Here is a 20,989-nt window from a genome sequence, read left to right as displayed (position 1 = left end):
TTATCTAGTTCTTGTCATCCTGAAAAGTATAGGGGTGAAGAATAAAGTAGCATGCCCAATAATTGTGTCCTTGGCCCTGTCCTCTTCAGCATTTTTGTCAATAACTTGGATTATACAACCCGAAGCAGACTGATCAAATTGCAGATGATGCATAACTGGGAGTGACATCTAATAAACTTGTTAACCAAATCAAGATTTAAAATGATCTCTCGAGGCTGGGTCAAAACCATTAGGACGTTTTTAAAAAGTAAAAGTCTATATTTAAGTACAAAAAATCAACAGCACATATCCAAGGTTGGGGGAAGCCTGGTATGGCAGAAGTCTCTTGACAATATACCTGGGATATAATTTCAAGACCACAAAGTAGGAGTGGTTTCCATGGAAATCTATGGTGAGCTGTTTTTTGTTTTGTTTTGTTTTGTTTTTAAAAAAAGCCATGCCATCCTCAGCGGCACGGACAGATATGTGTTTTCTAGTCCAGAATTGGGGGGTAGGGAGAGGCATCAGTTCCCCATCTTCTGGAGGGGTTCGACCTTACTCACAGTGTGGTGCTCAATCCTGGACACCAAACTTTAAGAGTGACGTTTGACAACTGGAACACATCCAGAGAAGGATGGCCAAAGTAGTGAAGAGCCTGGGATATCTGCAGAACAGTTGGTGATAGGCTGAAAAAAAGAAGGCATAGACAGGTGGAATGCATATCTTCAGATGTTTGAAAGCCTGTCATTTGAAGATTAAGTAGATAGTTTCTGAACACTTCAGACAAAAAAAATAATCCTCAGGTAGTGAAAGTTACAGGGAAGTAGATTTGCAGTCAATATATTAAGAAATTTCTAATAATTAGGGCCATCGCAAAGTAGAATGCACTGTTTTGAAGAGTAGTGAGTTCACTATCATCAGAAGTATTCAAGAGGAGATGGACCCACCTGCCAATTAAGCTATAGAGGGGATTGTTGCACTTTTTTAGGAAGATGGAGGAGGTGATTGAGGCCATCACAACATTAAGAATGTGATGCTAAGGAATCCAAACAAAATGGGAAATAAAGGTTTGTCTTCTTGACTGATGATGGAGCTAAAGATTTTATTACTTATATGTGGTTTTGACTTTAATTATGAAATATTTAAGCCTACAGAAAATAAAACAGACAACTATTAGTTCAATTTTGAGAATACTTTTTGTTTGGGGACCCATCTCACCCTCTCCCTGCTCAGCATGGGCGGCAAAATCAAAGAAAATGGCTTTCAAATACTATATGATGTGGTATCAAACTTGTAGCTCTTATCTGTCCATTACAAACCTTAGGGCTGATTCAAAGGCATCATAAGAGTTCATCACTTTCCTGCACAGCTTTAAAAATTGTTTCATTGACTGTGACTGGATTACTGGATCAATTATTTTTTCAATTAAGAGTCCTGCTAAACCCCATGTAAAATGAGTTGCAAGTCAAGACAGGCCCCTGACTACTTTAGATGATTGATGGAGATATGTGGATGGCAGAGACAGGCTGTAAAGAATGACAGTTCTGTGGATTGATTTGTTATGTGGATGATGATTACTGGAAGCCAAGTACCAATACTACTTACTCGTTGACACTCGGGAAGTTTTGTAATTTTTAAAAGGAGAAATTTAGCCATTACTTCCATTTATTCTCTGCACAAACCTGTGAGGTGGGCAGAGCAGGTGTTAGCACTGCTGGGTTACAAATGACAGACCTGAAGCCTAGTGAAGTGACCGGCCCAAGGTCATATAGCCAATTAGGGGCTGAACTGTATAAAAACCCATCTCAGTGCAAACACACTGAGAAATAATTTTTTAAATAATATAAATAACATATACCACTTATCAATTGAGCACAGACTATATGAAAGTCATAAGCACTTTACATATATTCATTTAATCCATACAATAATACTATGGGGTAGGTACTATTATACCAATTGTTATAGAAATGGAAATGAGGCTTGGAGCATTTAAGTAACTAGCCCAAGTCTATTTATCCAATAACTTGACCTTAAAAAAAAAACTCCAAAACTCTTTACCTTCAGTGCCACAACACAATTCAAACCACTATTGTCTCTCACCTAGACTATAGTAATAACATTTAAAAGGTGTTCCCTACTTTCATTGATGTTCCCTTAAATCTACTCTTCATACAGCAACAAGAAAAATTTTTTAAAAATATAAATCAGTTTATGTTATACCCATGATCAAAATTATTCTAATATTTCCTCCCATAGTCCTTGGCATAAAAATACAAATTCCTTACCAACATCCAACAAGATCCTCCACGGTTGGTTCCTGCCTCCTCTACCAGATTCAACTTGCATTATCCTCTTCCTCACTGGCCATGTTCCAGCCAGGCTAGTCTTCTTTCAGTGCCTCAAATGCATCAAATGCATTTCAGGGCCTTGCCACATGCTAGTCTCTTTGCATAGGGTGCTCTTCTACCATCAGGTGTCAGTTCAAATGCTTTGTCCACAGATAACCTTTCCCTGGCCTAATCTAAATTAAAACCACCTTGTCATGGAGTCACAGCATCCTACACATTCTCCTCTTCATAGTTAGAACGTGATAACCACACATTGGTATGATTATTTGATTCATATTTACTGCCAGTACCAGACTGTAAGCACCATTAAGGCAGAGATCTTGTCTGTTTTGCTCACCACCATATTTCAGCACACAGACACTGTTTGTCACACACGAGGAACTTGAAATTTATTTAATGAATGAGTAAGCAAAATATTAAAGCCCACGCCTGACTCCTGAGTTCCAATGCTTAACCATATTATCTCAATATAAAAGGGCCTAAAAAGCACCCTCTTAGCCCAACCCATTTCAACACCTTTCCCGTCATCTCTGACATTGCTATGGAAGGATGATTTGAATTTACATGTGCAAAATGAATTTTCCAAAATACATGTGTTCATATATTAATGCCTGCATTTGCTAGCAGTTACATTCAAGTAGGATCAAATGTTGATAATAAGTGTTTTCTTTGCCAGCATTTAGATACATGCCATGTAATTGCAAAAATAACTAGTTAGACTTTCAGAAGGCAGTATGCTCTTGAGAGCTGAACAAAATGTTCAAAGGAATTAACCCCAAGATGGTAATTAAACCATGGAATCATCAGCTGGAGAATGGGGCAGACACACTGTTCTGACTCTGAAACCTAAAAGCACCCACTGTGGTTACCAGGACAGAAGACCAAAGGGCATTGGGGAGGGATGATGATTTATATGAACCCAGGGAAGGTATGAGCTGACTACTACCCTATACTCACCCCACCATATCCATCCTCTATCTAATTTCCCCTCTCCTACATCCCCAGGCTAAACACAAATAACTCATTAAAGGGCAGGATCAGGAAGGTAGCTGCCTGCATGGTGGGCTTGGAAGAGTTCAAAATATCCACCCTTCTTAAGTTTCTACTGCTAAAGTAACTCCTTTGGGATTTTCTATATATGTATGCATTTTCATTGGATTAAGGTTTTGCTCTTTGTAAGGAGGAATTCAGAAGGTAAACCTTTGGTTCTCTTGTGGGAGAGGAGCTATGTTGTCCTCCTGAGGGATATTTGATGATGTTTTGAGGCATTTTGGGTTGTCACAACAGGTAGTAGGAGTGGTGCCCATGGCATTTAGAGGATAAAAGTCAGTGATGTTGCAAAACATCTTACAATGCACAGGACAGCCCTTGAACAAAGAATTATCCAAACCAAAATGTCAATATTGCCAAGGTTGAAAAACCCTGAACTGACCCATTTACAAAGATTCATTTATTAATCCATTAACAATTCATACAGAGTAGGTTCTTGCAGAAATAGGAGATGGGATAAGTATATTTATATTGATCAGTTGAAACAGAAAGAAGGAACAGTAATTTGATAGCAGTATTCAATAGTCTGGGAAAAGACTGGAAGCAAGTGACCAGTTAAGAGACTACTCTCAGTCAAGAGAAAAGGAATGAGAACTTGAACTGACGATGAACAGGATGTAGATACACGTGCCTTAGAGGCAGAATTGGTGAAGCATTACAAAAGAATGGTATAGGGAAATGAGAGAAAGAACGAAGGCAATCATGACCCTTAAGACTTTAGCTTGGGTGCCCGGAACAAGAGCAATGCATTAGAAGAAACAGGGACAATGGGAGCGGACGCATAGGTGGAGGATGGACATAGAGAAATAATATGCTGAGTTTGTGATGTCTTGAGGGCCTCCGGGTGAGGCTGTTTTATGGGCAGTTAGAAATGTGGCTCTGGAGCTCAGGAGTGCGGCTGAAGCTACAGGTATCTAGTTAGAAATCATCCACATGGAGGTAGTGAGCTTAGATCCCCTTGCCTTGCACATAGCAGGTCCTCCATAAATATTTGTTGAATTTTTAAAAACCACATTTAAAGTAAGGAGAAAAGAGGGCCAGGGACAAAATCTTTGAAACACATCTTCATTGAGGAGGTGGACCCAGAGGAAACTGAAAAGGAGGAGTAAGAGAGGTAGGGCCAGCAGAGTTTAATGCACTGGAAATCAGAGAGGAGAGTTTCAAGGGGGAAGATTTAGCCAACAATATCAAATGTGGCTCAGCAATCAATTTGAACAACGTCTATGAATAGAGGGGGATTTGACAGTGAAGAAGTCATCATCGAACTTGAGAGAGCAGTTCAGTAGAGGGATGGGAACAGAAACTAGGTTCCAGAAGCTGAAGACTGCAAGGTCTTTATTATCCCATCATTAATAATAGTGATAAAGGAGTTAGAATGATAATTGATGGAGGTGGCAGGGATTTAAGAGGAAATGGAATCTTAGCAGATGTTTAGCCTGACAGGAAGAAGGCAGCATAGAGAGACTACAGTGTGGCACTCAAGAGGCCCAACAAGTAAAATTAGGTTCAATTTAAGGACAAGCTCCCTAGCCATCAGAGCTGCGCTTCATAGTGAGCTCCCTTGTTACTCGACGGATTCAAGGAGAGGCAATATGACCTCATGGAAGGTGGCTCATTTATTGAATGGGACTTTGGACTACATAATTCATTTCCAACCTTTTGGATTTATCAGATTAATAATATTTTAGGGGGGAAAAGGTAGGGCAGGTGTACATTGATCCAGAGAGTTACCAACCTTTTGATTGTGCTGTTAAATGTATTAGCTTTCTATTTACTGCTGTAAAAAATTACCACAAACTTAATAGCTTAAATCAACACAAGATTATTATCATATAGTTCTATAGGTCAGAAGTCTGGTACAGTTCTCACCAGGCTAAAACCAGTGTGTCGGCAGGGTTGTGTTCCTATCTGGAAGCCCTAAGGGAGAACCTGTTTTCTTATCTTTTTCAACTTCTAGAGGCTACCCATATTTCTTGGCTTGTGGCCCCTTTCCACTTTTAAAGCTAGCAATGGCCAGGCAAGTCTTTCCCTTGTCACATTACTCTCATACCGACTCTCGTTTTGCCTCTGTCTTCCACATTTAAAGAAGCTTGTGATTACACTGGGCCACCCAGATAATCCGGGATAATCTTGATATTTTAGGGTCCATTGATTGGCAGCCTTAATCTCATCTACAGCCTAATTTCCCTTTGCTGTATAACCTAATTCAGAGACTTTGGGATTCAGACATGGACATCTTTTGGGGAGCCATTATTTTGTCTACCACATAAGAGATATAGATATATAAATATATCTCCTATGTGATAGATATCATCATCATTTATCATCAACGTCATCATTTCAGAAGATAAAGACTACATATAGCACTAAAGAGTAGAAATTAAATAGAGAAAAGGACCATCTTTCCAAAAAAACAATTGTCTACCCTACTCCAACACACACAACAGAACACAGCATACATTTATTTCCTTTCACTGGTAACTCCACCAATTACTAATATCACAGCTTTAGAAACCACCAGGCCGGGCGCGGTGGCTCAAGCCTGTAATCCCAGCACTTTGGGAGGCCGAGACGGGCGGATCACGAGGTCAGGAGATCGAGACCATCCTGGCTAATACGGTGAAACCCCGTCTCTACTAAAAAATACAAAAAAAAAAAAACTAGCCGGGCGAGGTGGCGGGCGCCTGTAGTCCCAGCTACTTGGGAGGCTGAGGCAGGAGAATGGCATAAACCCGGGGGGCGGAGCTTGCAGTGAGCTGAGATCCGGCCACTGCACTCCAGCCTGGGCGACAGAGTGAGACTCCCTCTCAAAAAAAAAAAAAAAAAGAAAAAAAAAAAGAAACCACCAGACTATATGTATGATCTCTCAAGGTCCCCTCTAGCTCTAAGTTTCTTTGATCCACTGGAATTCACTGTACTATGAAGGAATTACCTGGAGAACCTTGTTGTGATGTAGCTCTATGAGTTTCTTCATAGCTATATTTTTCGTCTTCCTGCTTGCTTTAAATGCGATCATTAAATCAGCAAGAGACTTCAGTTTCCCTCTTTCCCCCTTGATTCAAAAGGTATGAAAAGTGTTCTGTAAATGATATGCAATATTGTTATTCTGAACTTTGAGGTAATCAAGTTGTTTGACATTTTTGTAATGATGCCTTTTGGAATATGGGTGGTATAATTAGGTGCCACACTGTACATTAACAATACCTGTCTCGACCCTACAGACTCGGGGACTATAAATAAAAGCATGACAGCTGGCTACAGCCTTGCTTGCCACTCACCATTGAAGAGAACGCAGCTGGGGAGCTACACTAGAGTCCCCAGGAATCCAGAATGTAGTTAGAAACGACATCTTCAATGAGAAAAAGTTGGTATTTTCTTACTGGGAATATACAGAGACAGGCACTTTTAGGAGACAGACAACCAAGCTATTTCACACGCAGAAGGCACAGAGGCCCCAGGTAGGCACAGCATTTCACCAGCACAAAGGCATTATATAGGGAGGGAAGAGACAGAGGACAATGGCATCTTCTTGAGCCAAATTAGCAGAGTTTCTTTAACCCATTATTGCTCAGAAGTGAGACTAGGAAAGAAGAAATGGATAGGAAAGGTGAAAGAGACGGAAAGTGACATCCTGGGACTCAGTGTGAGATAGAGGGCAATGGTTACTGTGGGGAGGATAACACAATAGAGCTAACAGAGGGCAAAGTATGCAGAGAAAGAGAGAAAGAGAGAGAGAGAGATAAAGCTGATATACTTCATATTTTATTTATTTGTCTCCCTCACTAGTATTTTCCCCTCACTAGTCTGTAAGTCCCAAGAGGACAGGATCTTTTTCACTCCTGCATCTCCCAACATCTATAACACTGCCTGACACATAGTAGACACTCAATAAGTGTTTGATGAATGAATAAATAGCTAGTATTAATTGAATGTCTGTTATATGCTAAGCACTGTTCTAGGTGCTGCCCGTGAATTAACATATTTTAACTTTCACAGCAATGCTGAAACAGGTACTGTCATTATCCCAATTTTACAGATGAAGAAACTCTACCAGAGGCACAGAGATATTAAGTAACTTGCCTAATAAGTAAAGGATACAGGATTTCAACCTATATGGTCTAACTTTAGAACCTGCCTATGTAATAACCATCCTATACTGAGGCTCAGAAAGGTCAAATAACTTGCACAAAGTTACGCAGCTTATGACTGGCAGAGCCATGATTGAAATCAAGATCTGCCTGTCTCCGAAGCTGCTGCCTTTCCCTCTACACTTCATGTCTTTATAAGATTGCTAAGACAAACATTTCTTCCATCACCATTTTACCAGTCTTCTAAGATAAATAAATGGGTGTGAGGCTGCGCGTGGTGACGCAAGCCTGTAATCCCAGCACTTTGGGAGGCTGAGACGGGTGGATCACCTGAGATCAGGAGTTCGAGACCAGCCTGACCAACATGGAGAAACCCCCGTCTCTACTAAATATATAAAAATTAGCCAGGCGTGGTGGTGCATGCGTGTATTCCCAGCTACTTGGGAGGTTGAGGCAAGAGAATTGCTGGAACCTGGGAGGCAGAGGTTGTGGTGAGCCGAGATCGGGCCATTGCACTCCAGCCTGGGTGACAAGAGCGAAACTCCATCTCAAAAAAAAAAAGGGGGGGGGGGTCTGGTTCATTAAGGAGTCAAATAAAGGAAACAGACATCCCCCAAAAGAATCATGATTCCCGAAACATCACCAATCTGCAACCAGCTCTCACTGCTGTTATTTGGGGCTGGAGGGAGCTGAGGGAAGCAGCTGGCAGATGAATCATGGGAAAACCCTGGTAGAGCCATCTATGCTACCTTGTCTGAGGGCTAGGCATTGAAGGTAAGTCACTTTCATGCAGGTGAATCCTGACCCACACTGCATAAGATAGCTCTGGAGTAGGGATGGTGAGGAAATACCAATAAAGCTTTTCTAAGAGACTAGTTCATAATTCTTGTGTGACCTTGTGTAAGACACTTCCTCCCTTTGTGTCATAGTTTCTTTATGATAGGGAGACATCAGACCAGTGAAACTCTGTTCAATCAGAAGAGCTCCACTGTCTCTTTTGTAAACTAAACTTTTCCATATAAAATTTCATTTGGAGAAAGGATTTCACCACTAAAAACTATGCTTGAGAAACAAGTGAATAAAAAATATTTAAGTTCTTTCTAGCTCAAACATTCTAAGAATCTAAAATCATACACATTGTGGGTGGGTCAACTCAGTGTTCCATTCAACCCTACTTTTGACAGCCAGGAACAGGCCTAGGATCTGCTGTGAAAGGCCTTTCACAGGTCCCCCATGCCCCAGCTTCTTTCAGAGGCCATTACCACTGTCCTCATATGGCAGTTGTCTTCCCCATTGGGCTAATCCTCCAGAGGTCTTCTATTGATGTCTGTCTATGTTGGAGTGGGTGGAGCACAGGGGTCAATATTTTCAGGACAGTTGTACTTCTGTTTTATATGAAGGGAGTTGAATGTTTCCTGATTTTCACCTAAAACTCTTCTTACTGATGTCCACCACCAAAAGACAGTGGATCTACCTTTTGTACCATGGTAGCATATTATTCCCCAAGGATTGCCACTGATCTATAAATATTCCTGAGTCCCTTGTCTGAGTCACAACCAGAGCTGTATGCTTAGTTTGGAAATTTTAAGTTTCAGTGGGTTTTCTCACACAGACTCCCCACACATTTTTATAAGTTCTTCTTTTGTCTCATTCTTCTTGTCATATTATACAGGCTTAAAGATTTCACTGGGTTCACCTTCCTGAAGACAACTCATAAAGATTTACCAAAATCTGGGTTTCACATATACAATATTACTCTCTTGATATAAAGCTTTAAAACAAGCAAAAATAATAATACATTGTTTAGGTGTATGTGTTTGTATATTTTTTAAAAACCAAGGTAATGATAAATACAAATTTCATGATAGTAGTTACCTGGGGCAGGGGTAGCGGGGAGGAGTGTTATCAATACAGGGAGATGAACTAAAGGAGGACCACACAGATAAAAGTAAGTTATCAGTAATGTTATACTTCTCAAGTTGGGTAATGGGTTTATAGGTGTTCATTATAGTCTAAATAAATAAATAAATGCAATAAATAAAATATGAAAAGTCCATGTATGAACTAATAATGATTAATTAATTCTGCACCCCGAGTTCAAGGTCAATGATTAGAAGAGCAATGCAAGATTTTTTAAAATAATAACCAGAACCTTGCCACTTATCTTCTGTTTCCTACCACTATTTCAAGAGCTTTTTGAAACTGAAAGTGGATCCTTCTTTTTAAGTTTACATTACCCCTTAATTATTGCCCATAATCTAGTCAGCTTGGAGTTCTCCTTGCTGAAAATATGTTGCATTTTCCCATGAGACTATTTTTGTATAGGATTCATGGATCCTAATTTTTCTTTGCCAGTTGGTATGGATCTGAAAATTACCAGCTACCCTTTGAATCATTTTGGTTGAAGGGCCATGATTGCTTTTCTAATCTTCCAGCCCATGACCATTATTAGTAAGCAGGGGTTCTTTCTAGGGTTGACAGATAAAATACAAGATGCCCAGTTAAATTTGAATTTCAGATAAACAACAAATTATGTTTTTAGTGTATGTATGAATTTGAGGCATACTTATGCTAAAAAATTATTTACCTGAAATCCAACCTTAATTGAAAATCTTGTTTTTATTTGCTAAACCTGTAAACCCTATCTCATGTGGAGCAATAATTACTTTTTAATAACCTTATTGGATTTGAGTACATGTGAGTGTGAGTTTTGGGTCAAGCACACTCAGATTCAAATTCTGGCTCCTCTGCTTAATAGCTAGAACAAGTTTTTTCGTCTCAGAATTTTTATCTATTAAATAGGAATAATAGCAATACCTCATAAAGCTGATGAGAATATTAAATGAAAAAATATTTGTACAGTACTTAGTATAGTGCCAGGCTAAATACTATTATCATTATTATTGGCTGTTATTACCAATGGCTATTATCATTATTATTGGATGTTATTGTCAATTTTGTACAGAACACTATGTGCACTGACCAAGATTTGACTTGTATTGCAAAATTCTCCACTTACAGGATTAATTTGAGAATGGGGCTTTTCTTAGCATCACCCTTGGTGATGATCAAGACATCCCTTTTGTTTCTGAGTATTGCATCCCCTTTGGCTCTTGTCATGAAGTACCCCAGATTCACTCTCTAGTTGGATTTTTCCCTTTTTTTTTTTTTTATTTTATTATTTATTTATTTATTTATTTATTTATTTATTTATTTATTTTGAGAGGAAGTCTTGCTCTGTCGGTCACCCAGGCTGGAGTGCAGCGGCACGATCTCGGCTCACTGCAACCTCTGCCTCCCGGGTTCAAAAGATTCTCCTGCCTCAGCCTCCCAAGTAGTTGGTACTACAGGCGCTGGCCACCACGCCCGGCTAATTTTTGTAGTTTTAGTAGAGACGGGGTTTCACTGTATTAGCCAGGATGATCTTGATCTCCTGACCTCGTGATCTGCCTGCCTCGGCCTCCCAAAGTGCTGGGATTACAGATGTGAGCCACCGCGCCGGGATTTTTCCTTTATATAATATAAAGACCTTTCCTATGCATGTGTTTGAGGGTCACTTAGAATTCTTCAAGTTGAAGACTATTGTTTCCTATGATGGAGATGGTTAAGTGACTGATAATCACTTTTGAAATGCTACCCTCAAGCCAATGGCTAATGACTTTGGTTGATAAAAAGAGAACAGCCCTAATCAACATAGATTCGAATCAAATGTAGGGAAAGCAAAATACCACATCCACTGAGAACTCTCTATCTCTCACAACAGGGTCAAGAAATGAATTAAATTGGTTTTCCACTTGCCTTCATGCTTTCAATACCTTCTTTATTTTTCGTGCCCAATGTCTTCACTCTTTCTCCTCTCAGGGAGGACTCCAGACCGCCTACACATTCTCTTCTCTCATCCCCATCAAAATTTACCCACCTGCTTTCCCACTCATCCTGGCATCTAATCAGACATTAATTTATGTTACCACAGTAACTGCTAAATAAGATTCTATTTGATCCCTCTCCCAGGCCACAGAATTCTTTTAAACACCTGAAGAAGTAAACTTAACAGTGGTATTTAGAGTTTTCTAGTAGGTAAGGGAGACTATGTAGAACCCCTTAAATCACACCTCATTATGCCTGTTATGTCTGCTTCACATGAATGGAAGTAAGCAGTGGTGCAGATAATCTAAAGATCATTTCCACTTTCTTTGTGAATGTGCCACAGTGTTGTTGTAGCTGATTTGCTTTGCTAATTATGTTCTACTGAAGCTAATATTAAAATTGGTTCACATTGTTTAAGCTCTTATGGGCCAGAAGAGAGAAGAGGCAGCGATGTGGCCCACTTTGAAATGAAGGAAAGGTGACAACTGTGAGGGGGGTGTGTGAAAATTCTACATGTGGCTAGTGGAGTCTATAAGATACATGCAAAAGGATTAAGATAGAACTTTCCCAATTACACATGGGCAGAATAGGCAGCTACCTAACCCCTGTGACTCAATGAGCACTGAAAGGACAGTCTTCCTATGGCCTGCCCAGAGGCTTAAATCATCTAAATTAATAGCCCACATTAAGGGCTTTAATAATAACATAACTGTGGCTAAGGCATTATGTAACCTGAAGGGTAACACATTTCCTAGCAGACACATTAGCAGTTAGTCTGACTAAATTCTCAGTCACCTATGAGAAAAAGGAATGAAGGGTGGTACACAAAACAATTGTAGTTTGATGGGCGCATTAGTACACTAAGAGGCCCCTGGGCAGCTAAAGTGGAAGTTCAAGAGCACTGAATGCCTTGGAGATGAGCTGGGAGGGTTTTGAAAGGAAGTAAGACAACCTTCACCTCTATTTTTCCCACATTTTCTTAGTTTCCAGCTCATTGTACACATAGAGAATGTGTACCTGTATCAAATTAATTCTCTTTCCTTTCTTACTCTTCTCCTGTTGGGTAACTGGGTTTTCAGGGGCTTCTAGAGGTTTTCTTTTGAGGTATGCAATTTGGGGCCTAATTGTACATTGTATTTCTAACCCTACAAGCTGCAGCAAAGGACCATGGAGCTATTGAATCTTTTTCTCTTTTTCTCATTGCAGTCTGCTCCCAGTTCTCGAGAGGGGTGTATGCCATCTTTGGATTCTATGACCAGATGTCAATGAACACCCTGACCTCCTTCTGTGGGGCCCTGCACACGTCCTTTGTTACGCCTAGCTTCCCCACTGACGCAGATGTGCAGTTTGTCATCCAGATGCGCCCAGCCTTGAAGGGTGCTATTCTGAGTCTTCTGGGTCATTACAAGTGGGAGAAGTTTGTGTACCTCTATGACACAGAACGAGGTAAGAAGAGGCATCTGCTATCCTCTTTAGATATTCATGTAATTGTGTTCAAACTGCCTCAGCTCATGTGCCCTTTGCTTCCAATAAATAAAATCTAATTTTCTTTAAAAAATGTATTTAATATTCCAAATAAATCGAAGATTAAGATTAAAAAATAAAAGTAATAGTAATTTTAGGACCTAATTTTTCAAGCTATGTAGGCCCTCCCTGAAAAAGCAGTTTGGAATACCCTCTTGGTTGAGTCACAATTGTTGAAAAAGAACTCCTCCCCCCTCAAAAATTTTATCTGGTCTAAAATGTATGAAGTAAAAGCAGCTTAATCGAAGTAGAGAGAGGCTTAAATTGGAAAGTTTTGGAAAATTAATCCTGTCAGAAACTGTAATTATCCCCATTTCATAGATGAGGCAGCTGAAGTCCAAGTGCTTTTTCATACAGCAGTTTAACCACTAAAATGGGACTGGTAGCAATGTCTCTTGCTTCCAGGACTTGTTCCATCAGATTACATTAGGTTTTCAGCTTAGCAGGCCTCAACAATTATCTGATAGAAATAATGAGTGAGACAGCTAAACTGGGCTTTGAGGACTGATTTTTTGTTTTGTTTTGTTTTGTTTTTGTTTTTGTTTTGTTTTAAATAGTGAGACAGTCTGTGGCCACACCACCCTAAGCATGCCCAGTCTCCTCTAATAGTAAGACAATATATTGAGGATACACTCTATTAAAACAGGCTCAGAAATTAAGAGTCTGATCTTAAATAATATACAGTAAGGTCTATTGATTAATTTGCTAGACACACACATCATAATTCATCTAATCAGGCTCCTCCAACACCCAGTTGTCTTTGACAGGTTCCTCGGTAAAACCAAGGGATCCTATCACCAAGACATTCCAGAAGACAATGTTACTTAATCAGTCATTTGCCTGTAGTTCTGCTTATAGGCTGGGGGTGATTCTCCCTAACTCAGAATTTTTAAACTCAGAAGGATTACATGAAAGACTTATCTGCCTGAGGGGTACCTGGAGAAGAAGTCCTTCCAAGTAACTTAACTTGAACGGCCATTTTGCTCTTGGGAATCCAGAACACTCTTCACTTTACTCTCATTTTGCTGCATCATCAAATCTTAATAGCAAATACTTAGGCCTGTATTTCCCTATTGTACTTACCTCCTGTCATCACATTTCATGAACCTGAAGCAGGAGACCAGAGATCTAGTCCAAGCTCTATCACTAACTAGCTCACTAACAAGTTGACCTTGACCAACTCATTGACGTGCTCTTGGACTTGGCCTCCTCACCTAAGGTGTGTTCCTTCTTAATGTTATATTCTACAATTCTGTGATTTTTTTTTTTTTTGAGATATTTGACCAGATACTGACACTTTGTATCTTGCTACTAATCCTAACTTATATATTATCAGTTAGTCAATCCATTCTATAAGCCATTATCAACCCCCAGTGGTGGTCTCCAATCCTGTGATAGATGCATATATAATATGGTTTCAAGGGGGTGTGGACAGAAAAAGATATTTATAAAGCAATTCATGAACAATGCAGAACAATATCAAATTGAGTGCTACACTGTATACTCTGATTACTTTAAGAATTGTGGAAAGGTTGCACTCCAGAAAAGTAGAGTTTTCAGTGAAAGCTTGCTAGAGAAGCTAACCTTGAAAGATAGATAAGTTGTGGGTTGCAAGAGAGAAGGGAGATGGGGCTTTGGGGAGGGGAAAAGAGAACAAGCAAACGGCAGGGCTGGGAAAGAACTGTGTGTTCAGGTAGAGCCCTGTCTGACTGAGATACAAAATAGCTTAAATGTTCTAATTCATCATTTGACAAATTTTAATAAATTTCATTTTGTCCAAACACTGAGGATAAATTAGCCTGTTTCCATGTACTGTATACAGAGTAATCTAGTGCATATCAATTTCGTTTTCAGAACTGAAGTTTGTAAGCCAGGCCACTTCTCTCCTGAAACATTTTAAAAACTAAATATCAGTTCCACCAACACTGTACCTCTCATTTATTCAAAAGCAGAAGACACAATTAATGAATTTTATCCTCATTTCGCGTGACCCTTCTCTGCTCATTAGCTCTCTACTAGAAGAATGGGAGGAAAAGACTATCTATCTATTTCTTGCCCTTGCATCTTTTCTCTAATCATCTAGCTAAATAGTTTGGACAAGTCTATGGTCTCGGAGTCAAAGAAAGCTTTCTGACTCACATAACTTTATATTTTTCCCCTGCAGCCATTTAGCTGGTGGGACTAATCCACTCTGCTTAAGAAGTACTTCCCATAAACTTTTACACCAATTTACCCCTTGAAAAGCCTTCTTACATTACTGTACTAGGATCCTGTTCTAAAATTTTCAATGGCTTTCTATTGCCCACATTGAAAAAAGCAGTCTGTTCTTCAAGATTTGACAGATTATGCCTCAACCAACTAGAAAACTCATTCTCCCTATGCTACCCAATGAGAACCTCCCATTGTAGGAAGCTCCCATTTTCCACTGCTGCCTAAATGCACCAGAACCATGCCTGCCTCTGCAATCATACTTTTATTACTACCTGGAATTGTCTCCTTCATCTTGATATATAGTAATCATGCCCATTCTTTCAATTTTCAAAACCCGCCTCAAACTCTACCTCCCCAAGGTAGCCTTCCTTGACTACTTCAGCTCAAAATGATTCATTAATGCAATAGATGCTAAAGCTACAATAAAAATCACATGAATATGGTTAGATATGGTTCCTGCCTTATAAACCTACATTCTAATGATGGAGATAGACAAAAACCAAGTAAATTAACAAATAAAATAATTGCACATTTAAATAAGGTACTATGAAGGAAAAAAAGAGACAGATAATAACGGATAGGGCTTAATTTCCAAAGGATGTTCAGTGATGGCCTCATTGAGAAGGAGCATTTAAGCTGAGAACTACAGGATTGGAAGGAGGCAGCCATGTGAAGAGTAGAGGGAAATAGTTTCAAGCAGTAGAAATAGCAAGTGCAAAGGTCACATGGCATGGTTGAGGAACTGAAAGAAGTACAGTGTGGCTAAAGGATAACAAGTAGGTAGAAAGTGGCCTGAGAGCAGACTGTAGAGGTAGACAAGAACCAGATCATAGCCATAGAGTATAAACAGAAGCCATGCTGAGAAGTATGAATTTTATTCTAATTGCAGTGGGAAGTCATTGGAGGATTCTGAGCAGGGGAGTCACATGATCTAAATTTCTGTAAAGAACAGAGTATGGTGCAAGTAAAAATGAAGGGAAACCAACTGAAAGTCCATTGTGGTCATCCAGATGAGAAATGATGGCAGCTTTGGACTAAGCTGGAGATGGAGAAAAAGAGATGGAGTTGAAGTATACTTTGGAGACAGAATTGACAGAACTAGGGGACAGATTGACTGTGGGATGTGAAGGAGAGGAAGGATTCATGGATGGTTGCTATGTGTTTGGCTTGAGAGACTGGGTAAGATGGGAAGATAGTGATGCCATTTACTGAGGTGACTGGACAGGAGGAGACTTAGTTTTGAGGAGGAGGAGACTTAGTTTTGAGGAGCAGAGATCGTACCCACCTCTAAACACCCATGGAATGCTTTTGTCCATGTCATTCATCTGGCATTGAATATAACTGCCTTCTGCTGTTATTTCACTGAGTATGCTCTATACTATACCTTCCCAAGCATTTCTCTCTGGTGTGATAATAAACAACTGGCTAGCCCCTAGATTTATACTTTGTGCCTCCCCTAGTACATAGCACATCCCTGTGTGCCTACTTAGTGTTTTCCAACCTCCTTTAGTGATTCATCAACAATAAGCCCATGTCTGTTTTTCAACAGTGGACTCAAAGAAAGAGAGACAGAAAGAAAGAAAAATAAAGAAGGAGGGAAGGTTGGGTATGGGTAGGAGGGAGAACGGGAAGGGAAGAAAGAAAGAAGAGAGCAAGGGAAGCGAAAGAAGAGAGGGGAGGGAGGGAGGGAGGGAAGAAGGAAGGAAGGAAGGAAGGAAGGAAGGAAGGAAGGAAGGAAGGAAGGAAGGAAGGAAGGAAGGAAGGGAGGGAGGGAAAGCAAACCCAATTTATAAATCATACCAACCACTTGGTACAGTTGTTTAAAATATTGAGTATTCTGTATTTTCTTGTATTGTGCAATGATCATCTGTTGCTTTAGTAGTAAAAATTACGGGGAGAAATTACAATAGAAAATATAATTTTGGAATATTTTAAATTACAGAAGAGAGAAGAGAAAGAGAAACAGAAGGGAACACCTATAATTACATTCATAAGCTAAATATACAAATGATGTGACTCTACTGTATAAGGGCAGGGATGAGTGGGGAGCTGAGAAATGGGTTAAATGTTTGAGGTCATTTAAAAGAATTGTAGCACAACCAGGGTAAAGTTTTCTCTGAAATTATGAAACATTGAGTGGATTTCAGGGCTTTGTTGACTCTGCTTTTATTTCTGCCTGCAGACAAAAGTCTGATTTGGGGTTTGCAGTTTGTCACTTAGTTTCTAAAATACTAGCTTGATTCATTAATACAAAGTTGAAAATTACATTCTTGGTGCTATATACATAAAAGAACAGTTTTTGAACAAATTATAAGGTTAAGTGTGTTGTCTGCCCTATCTGTACCCTCTCTTCTCTATTAACATCCTCTTTCCTTACTATGGCACTATGTTTACACCTGCCCTCCCTGGTAGGAGCTAAACCTTAACATCTCTGTCTCAACCTGCTTCTACAGCTTCATAAAAACTCCCCTATCCTGCTTTTTCTTCCCACTGATTAATAGTCTTTCCCTGCTAGTGACAACAGCTCAACTGACCAATTTATTCATGCTTATTTATCTATGGCTATTAACAACTTGGTGGATTAGTGCATCCAGGGAAGAAGAAATTTCTATTCAGGCAAAGGCCTTCTGTGAATACAGAACCATAATCCAAGGTGTAGCTTTTTAATTCCGGGATTCCAGGCACCATGAGTCCAGTTTGTGAGGTCCTTTGCCCACATGCCTTCCTATATAGAAAGTCCTAAAACCATGTCAGGGAGGTGGCCATCTCTTCCAGTTATTAGACTTATTTTTTGGGTGCAAGTGACCTAGTTCTCTGTGGTGCTAACATTTCCCCCAGAACAGCAACATACTTGAGAACTGCAGACAGACTCTCGTGCACCTGACAACTCTCCTTGGCTTCAATGGGCACAGCCCACAGAGATGAAAGAATCCGGCCCAGCTGTGGCTCTCAGCTTAGATAATGAGATAATAGCTCTGGGTGCCCTTTGAGGCAACTAGTCCCTACCTTCTTGCCAGTGTTCAATAAACTCCTGCTGTCTCCCATTCTCAACCTGAAACTCCCTACTCAGTTCCCAAGTAACTCTCTGGAAGTCAACAGCCTTCTAACAGACCTTTCTATTTTCTTTCAAACGTTGTGACAGGAACATAGGCAATTGTAACCATTATTCCATCAGTCAACAAGCAATTATCAAGCTTTCTCCAGTGCTAGCTTGTGTTAAGCCATTGGTGGGGTTTGAAAGAAGCAGAACTAAATCTTGCCTCTGAGAACCTGACAATACTGTTGCTGAAAGAGTGACTTATCTAAGGGGCCTGAAAAAAAATAATTTTTAATACAGCTGTTTCCATATCCACCAATGAAATATGCATTCATTAGAGCAAGAACCTTGTGAAAAGATTAAAGGGTTGTCAGATAGCTAGGAAGATGGGAAAACGTTGGAAGGTCCTAAAGGGCTTAAGAGGTAAAGGGATTCCCCAAGAAAAGGAGAAAAGGGCTTGTCCTCAGAGGACTATGAATGTTTCAACGGCTGGATTTGAATTCTACTGAGAGACAAGCAAAGTTTCAGTTCCTCGCACCTTTCTGCATGTTGTAATGCTCCACCTACTTACATAGCCTAGCCTCATCCCATTCACCCAGTTCTACTTTTCCAAATAAAGCGCAAAATACCTCTCTCTCTCTCCCTCTCTCTCCCTCTTTGTCTATCTTCCTTCTCTTTCTTCGCCTCCTTTCCTCCTTTCTCCTCTCCACTCCTTACGTTGTTTTCTTCCTCTCTACACACACACACACACACACACCTCAATACCAATCAATGGCACATGTCAACAAATCTGTTATTGTTATCATTTTATTCTTATTTTGATAAGAGCAACTGCCATTTCTTAAGCACTTATTATGCACTAGGCCCTGAGTTTATGGATTATCACATTTAATCCTTATAACATCCCTGCATCTTTACAACTGAGGAAACCAAAGCATGGAAAGGTTAAATGATTGTTCCTAGGGTCACACAGCTACAGAGTAATAAAACCAGATTTCAACCTAGGTCTGCCACGTTCCACAGTCTATGTACTGTTCTCTGACTGACATACTGCCTCCTACATTCTTAACAGTTGAACACAACTATTACCTCTTCCTTTAGTCTTCCCCTCAGCCATTCTTCAAAGACCAGATACTTAGACCCTCCCTATCCTGGCTGTCTTCCCATGGATGCAATCCAATTGCCAATTTCCTTCTTAAGGTGTGGTATCCACAAATGAACGTAATATCTTGTTGTCTCAGGGTACCAGGAATCCAGACAGGCAAGAGGTCAAAAATCCAGGTTAAGAGGTAAATGAGTTGCAAAGGTGAAGGCAGAGAGACAGCAGAGTTCTAAATGCAGGCAGAAGGTAACTGCTGTGATGCATACTAATGGAGGGTTGTGCTGAGGCCCTGATTCTGAGGGAAGGGAACTCATCTATTCTTCTCGGGGTCAGAGACTTTCCTGAGCACAGAAAGATAAATCTGCAGGTTGTCATTGCTAAGGGGCTATATTCCTGGTTGGAGGAGCCTATTCTGGTTCAGGATAGGCCACTATCATGAACTTCTTTAAAGTTCCAGCTAAGTACCATGAGTGCTTGGCCAAAACTGTTAAGACAGTAGCAGGGTATCTCAATTATTAAAGAAAGAAAAAAAAAAGGACAGACTATCATGGATTCTTTTTCTTCTTCACTTTAAGAACTGATTAAAAGATGTACGAAGGAAACAGATGGCTCCAATTCTGGTCGTGTCCATTTGCCTTCTGGGAAAAGTGAAGTCAAGAGAGTTTTATTGAAATTCAAGATACTTTTTACATCTGAATAAATTAGGAAGGCCCAGCGAGTACATTATTGTGTGAGAGACAGATACTAAATTCCCCTGTTTGAGCAGCAATAATCAGGGTTGACAGTACCTGAGACATTTGGTAGTTTCCACAGCCTGCCTAATCTATTGTGATGAGTTTTCAACTATGAGAGCATCTTGAGAGCCCGCACAATAATAATAGTGAATGACTATTTGGACTGGATTGTGAATAAAAGACTGTACATTTGTCTGTAATGAGAATTTCATTGAAAATGAAAATACCAGAGCTGTCATATTTTTTAATACTTCGATTTGCACATCCTTGACTGCTTTGGGGCATAAGAAGAGAAAGTGCCGAGCAATTTGTTGTCAGCTCTTGAAATAAATTATCATTTAAACACTTCCTCTCCACAAAGGTTATTAGCTTAGTAGCTCATTCCTGGGGTTGGACCATCAGTAGGGGGAAAAAAATCACAAGACATTAAACTACCCTTTCAGTAGCTGAATATTAGTTACTGTGGAAATTGTTCTCTCGGTAGCTTAACATATTTTTCTGTAGCTCTCCAATGCTGCAGATTAGGCTGCAGCAACTATTAATAAATACTGTCATATTTTACAGCTGTCATGCAAAGCTGAAAAAAGGCTTCACTGTGATTAGATCCTGTTTACTGTAATATTTCCAGCTCAGACTCAGAAAGGCAGTTTTCCTATAAAGGTATTTTCCATAAGTAGAATATTTCTCCAGAAAATGACATGATTAATTTTAATGTATTTTTAACTCCTTGGTGGCAGTGAATTTGAGGTTGAATTGACTTTACAGCCAGAGACATTCCTCTCTAGAGACAAATTAAGCTAAAATGTCAAATTTTCTCTCTTGGGTTGTCCTTCATATGCACAAACGGTGCTACTGTCAGGAGATATGCATTGAGTAGCCCCCCATCCCCATAGAAGGATGAATCTGCACTGGTTTATCCAACTTCTTTTACCCTGTCCCTCTTGTGACCAATTGCATTGTTTGCAAGAGAGCTGGTAAGGATGTTGGGTAGGAATATCACTTCAGTAGGCTAGCTAAAAATTCTGCTTTCTGAGCTAAAATGTCAT

At 39.8% G+C, this 20,989-nt stretch overlaps 1 protein-coding gene across 2 annotated transcripts in view; it reads left to right on the top strand.

Annotated features, from left to right (window-relative positions):
• Window positions 1-20,989, top strand: part of GRIA3 (glutamate ionotropic receptor AMPA type subunit 3) — a 310,602-nt gene that overhangs the window by 57,489 nt on the left and 232,124 nt on the right. For both annotated transcript variants that reach the window (XM_023202310.1, XM_023202309.2), the window contains exon 3: window positions 12,542-12,781. In XM_023202310.1, coding sequence (XP_023058078.1) covers window positions 12,542-12,781 — 240 coding nt within the window. The remainder of the gene's footprint in view (window positions 1-12,541; window positions 12,782-20,989) is intronic.

This window comes from Piliocolobus tephrosceles, chromosome 12 (genome assembly GCF_002776525.5).
Source record: "Piliocolobus tephrosceles isolate RC106 chromosome 12, ASM277652v3, whole genome shotgun sequence".
NCBI classification, from domain to species: Eukaryota; Metazoa; Chordata; class Mammalia; order Primates; family Cercopithecidae; genus Piliocolobus; species Piliocolobus tephrosceles.
Note: the sequence above shows the minus strand (reverse complement) of the source record. Positions and strands in the feature narration are given on the sequence as shown.